We start from the raw sequence: 4760 nt of genomic DNA, 5'->3' as shown, positions 1-4760 counted from the left end.
TTCTTTTATTTTGGTTGACCTATACTGCACGAGAGTAGCAGGGGAAATAAAGAATCTTTAATTCAGTTTGAAATAGAAATTCACCATCTCCAGAAAGAATTGTACAAATATCATTTCCAGATTTCTGGTTAGCAATGTGCATTTAGGATAGAGATGAGGCCTTTTATTTTTTTCCTAACGTGACAGTAACTTGTGAGGCAAACATGAATTGGATGAGGAAATTTCTGATGAACAGTACAGCTGATAAATCAATTTTGGATTCAACCTTTTAAGCAGTAACTGTTGTGTGGTTGGAAAGTTCCGAGACAAATTGAGAGAAAAAGAAAATAATAGACAATTCAGATAACAAGTTTGATAGACGGCCTCAGAAAATGAAGGGATAAAAGAAGTCTAATTGATTTTATCTCTCCAACAGGAACTAAATAGAAGATCTGTGGTATTGGTTTGGGCAAGGAAGAGTGTGGTTGACAGCACTTTATCACGTTATCTCTTTGCATTGCTTTCTCAACCTCATAGTCTCCCATCTCGCTTTCAGGTTTCCTTTCCTCCTAGTCAGAGTGGTTGATATATAACCGCAAGATTCCAAATGAATTCGCTCTTATCTACCACTTGGGACCAGGTTTATGTTGGGTGCTTCTCCTGCTCTCTTATAAAAGCTCCAAACCCATCATATATATTTCTAAGGCACAACTAGCAGCCTGCCATCATCCTTCATCCAATTTCGTTGGAAGCTTCTCTTCCAAAGGTATGCCACTTTACACACTTATTTCTGCATTTTTACAGCGTTTCTTTTTATTATTACTACTATTGTTATTTCCAGTTTCGTTTTTTCACTCTGATGTGTTTAAGCTTTGGAAGCAATAAACTGATCAGAAAAGATATATTTAGACACGACAGGAAACAAAAGCTAGGGAAACTTGCAAAAATATGAAAAACACAAAAGAAAGATGATCACAGATCGTTTAACCAACCAAAATAAGGATTGTGTTAGTATGATGAAACCTTTGTTTTTTATATTATCTATTTGATTGAAAGTTTGAAAAAAAAACTAGTAAAACTATCATCATCTTTATCCTTTGACTGGAATAACTGTGAGTATAAATATTTACGCATGTTGTGGGAAAAATGAACCAAGACGAGTTATTAGAAGTCTTTAGAATTTCAAAGTTTTGATTCTATCATAACCTGTGAAATATAACCAGATTTAGATAGCTACCATAATCTGCTAGCATCTCTTTGTTCATTTGGTTTTCCCTCTGCGTTTATTTATATGATAGAGTGATAGAGTGCTGTTAGTAACCAATCACCCTAATAAATCTGCATTAGAATCTAATTTATTCATATTATTTGAAGCCTATAGAATGAGATTACAGATTAATTTATCATCTGTGATTTTGTTTTCAATGTTGCGTTGGAACACCGAAAAGTAGTGGAAATTCAAGTTATCGGTGGTGATATTTCTAAGTGGGAGAAAAGATGGACTATGTGTATGGACCGGGAAAGAACCATCTCTTTGTTCCGGGGCCGGTTAACATCCCAGAACCGGTTATTCGGGCCATGAACAGGAACAATGAGGATTACCGTTCCCCTGCCATTCCTGCAATGACAAGAACTCTTCTTGAAGATGTCAAGAAGATTTTCAAGACTACCACCGGCACTCCCTTTTTGATCCCAACTACAGGTATTTATTGTTTTAATCACGCTACCATGTTTTCAGCTATCCATCTGAAGTTAATACTTAAGATTGACCGACTTGAAAACTAATACCATTAATCAATCACATAAGTAATATGTTGTTAATACTTAATAATAGTATCTTACCTGTTTCAGATTAGCTAACGAAGATAATGTTGGTGTTGAAATTCAGGAACTGGTGCATGGGAGAGTGCACTTACTAATACCCTGTCCCCTGGAGATCGAATTGTATCTTTCCTTATTGGACAATTCAGTCTGCTGTGGATTGATCAACAACAACGCCTCAAGTTCATCGTCGATGTAGTTGAAAGCGAGTGGGGTCAAGGTGCGAACCTTGACATTCTGGCGGAAAAACTTGCAGCTGATCACGCCCACACAATCAAGGCCATTTGCATTGTTCACAATGAGACTGCAACTGGAGTCACCAACAACCTGGCTACAGTGAGAAAACTACTTGGTAAGTGTACATTATGTTCTTTCAGCAGTGTACGTATTCATATGGGAAATCCCGAGTCCGTTAAACTAGCCAACTGGAATCGGAGCCCTAGTGAAGGCTGAGACAAAGTTCAAATCAATTTTCAAACATGGTTCTCATACTTTCTGTTTCTTCTCAGATCACTACAGGCACCCAGCACTACTACTTGTTGATGGAGTTTCCTCGATTTGTGCCCTTGATTTTCGTATGGACGAATGGGGAGTCGATGTGGCACTAACTGGCTCTCAGAAGGCACTTTCTCTTCCAACAGGAATCGGTATTGTTTGTGCAAGCCCCAAAGCCCTGGAGGCGTCCAAACGTGCAAAATCGGTTAGAGTTTTCTTCGACTGGAACGACTACCTGAAGTTCTACAAAATGGGAACATATTGGCCATACACCCCTTCAATCCAACTACTCTATGGGCTAAGAACCGCTCTGGATCTTATCTTTGAGGAAGGACTCGACAATGTGATTGCAAGACATAGCCGTTTGGGAACAGCAACAAGGTGAGAATAAATCTCCACCACACCACACATCTATATAATCATTTGTGAATACCATATTGAATGATTTCATCGGTTGCACAATCGTGGAACAGGCTGGCTGTGGAGGCCTGGGGCTTGAAGAACTGCACACAAAAAGAGGAATGGCACAGCGACACCGTGACGGCTGTCCTTGTTCCCCCGTATATCGATAGTGCAGAAATTGTTAAAAGAGCATGGAAGAGATACAATTTGAGCTTAGGTCTCGGCCTCAACAAAGTGGCAGGAAAAGTATTCAGAATAGGACATCTTGGAAACCTAAATGAGGTAATTCCTGAGTGATGTTCAAAGTAGTGCTTCTTTTCTAGTTGGTTCTTTACAACAAGCTTTGTTACCAACATCACCATCCTCTTGATGTATTCTTTTTCAGTTGCAACTGTTGGGTTGCCTAGCTGGTGTGGAGATGATACTCAAAGATGTCGGATATCCGGTTAAACTCGGCAGCGGAGTTGCTGCGGCCTGTGCATACCTGCAGAACAACATCCCTATGATCCCTTCCCGGGTTTAATGAATGTGTTATGCATGTAATTACCTCTCTTCTATCTCTTGTTTTAAGGTACTCTGTAAAAAGATGCCTCCCCTCTGTTGAAGCTTTTCAAATCCAGTACTTCTAGACATGTTCACTTATTGTAGTATGCTCCGTTTCATACATGTTCATTTTCTGGTCATATTTTTTGTATCCAGTTGGCTTTATCTCCACACAAGTAGTTCCACCGTTTTCTTATAACTGACGTAAAAGATAAACAAAGATAAGGAAGAAAATGGCAAATAAAAGCAAAGATAGCTTTCTGTAAGAATTGTAGGCAAAACTGTGTGAATTTGAATTGTTGTTTACTGTGTGAATTTGATCATGAAATGATTGTATATTTGTTGTTTCTTTTAAGAAATTTGGTTTGTATATGATGGAAGCTTCAGTGGAAATTTGATATAATTTATAATTCCCACAATATATTATTAAGAATCAAGATATGGGTATAAATATTTATGATAATACATTAGCCGTTGCTACTTTAGATTATTTATAAATTTAATTTGGTTAAGCCTCGAGGGTATTGAGCAAACAGTTCAAACCAAGTTTAATCTAAAACATGCAGTTGCATGACACATCTATCTGCAGCACGCCAAACACAAGCCTGTAGTAAAACTACACACCAAACAACATAACACGATAGCTCCTCAAATAAAATAGCAGGCATCAGCAACACTCCATGTTACAGCAACTGAACAGGATAAGAAGCAAATTTCACGTGCCTTGCAAATACATAACACATGCACAAACCAAACTAAATTAGATTTCGACGTAAAGATGAATATATTAACGCTATCCGAAAAGACGAGGTCTAGGGGTGCCTCAACATTCTTAATCCACTTGAGAAAATCACACCTACATGTGGAAGTTGCTGCAAACAATTATATCCGCATGCAGCCACCTATCCTTAAGTTATTTCGAAGCTGAAGAAAGTGGAATCAATAAAAAAAAATTTGGCTCTCCCAGCACAGATGCACTGGACTTCTGTGTTCCCAAACACTCCAATGCCTAAAGCCTTGCAAAATCTTTTAGTACCATCTGCGCCTCTGCGGATGGTATTGTTCTGTTTTCTATGTTTATACATTTTCAATAATTTTGTGAGCTTTCTGACGCTCTATTTAATGTAGGAAACGTAGATCATATGAAAGCTGTTTTGGCTGATATGGTCAATGTTGGGAAATAAATGAGTAATTTCCCTATAACCGATTAGTGAGAATGCGAAATAAAAGCTGAAAAAATAATACCCGAAATTGATGACGAAGTTCAACCAATTATCCCTACGTCTCCGGACTGCTGCATCTTTTACTAAAGAGAGAAAATTTACAAGTGTTTACAAAAAACTCACAACTCAATAGAAAACTCTCTAAACTCTTTAGTATTGGGAGAAAGAAATGATTTGGGATATGATTTTGAAGCTAAATGGGTTAGGGTATTTATAGTTGAAGTTTAAGGACTAATATTATAAATACCCTAAAGTGTAGGGACTAAAATGTAATTTTCCCCATTACCATTTTCAACA

General features: G+C 37.8%; 1 protein-coding gene across 2 annotated transcripts; it reads left to right on the top strand.

The window, feature by feature from the left end:
* Positions 1-598: 598 nt before the first annotated feature.
* LOC120194097 (serine--glyoxylate aminotransferase-like) lies at positions 599-3380 on the top strand. Of its 2 annotated transcripts, none has more exons than XM_039196491.1 (6): positions 599-745; positions 1466-1681; positions 1868-2152; positions 2310-2676; positions 2769-2979; positions 3083-3380. In XM_039196491.1, the coding sequence occupies exons 2-6, from the start codon at positions 1477-1479 to the stop codon at positions 3218-3220; spliced, it is 1206 nt and encodes a 401-aa protein (XP_039052422.1). In that variant the 5' UTR covers positions 599-745; positions 1466-1476; the 3' UTR covers positions 3221-3380. The 2 variants fall into 2 exon arrangements, with proteins under 2 accessions (XP_039052422.1, XP_039052424.1); XM_039196493.1 differs by having other exon boundaries at positions 672-740; positions 1439-1681.
* Positions 3381-4760: the final 1380 nt, after the last annotated feature.

Source organism: Hibiscus syriacus, unplaced genomic scaffold (genome assembly GCF_006381635.1).
Source record: "Hibiscus syriacus cultivar Baekdansim isolate YM2019G1 unplaced genomic scaffold, ASM638163v2 tig00116997_pilon, whole genome shotgun sequence".
NCBI classification, from domain to species: domain Eukaryota; kingdom Viridiplantae; phylum Streptophyta; class Magnoliopsida; order Malvales; family Malvaceae; genus Hibiscus; species Hibiscus syriacus.
This window is presented reverse-complemented; position numbering and strand designations above follow the sequence as displayed.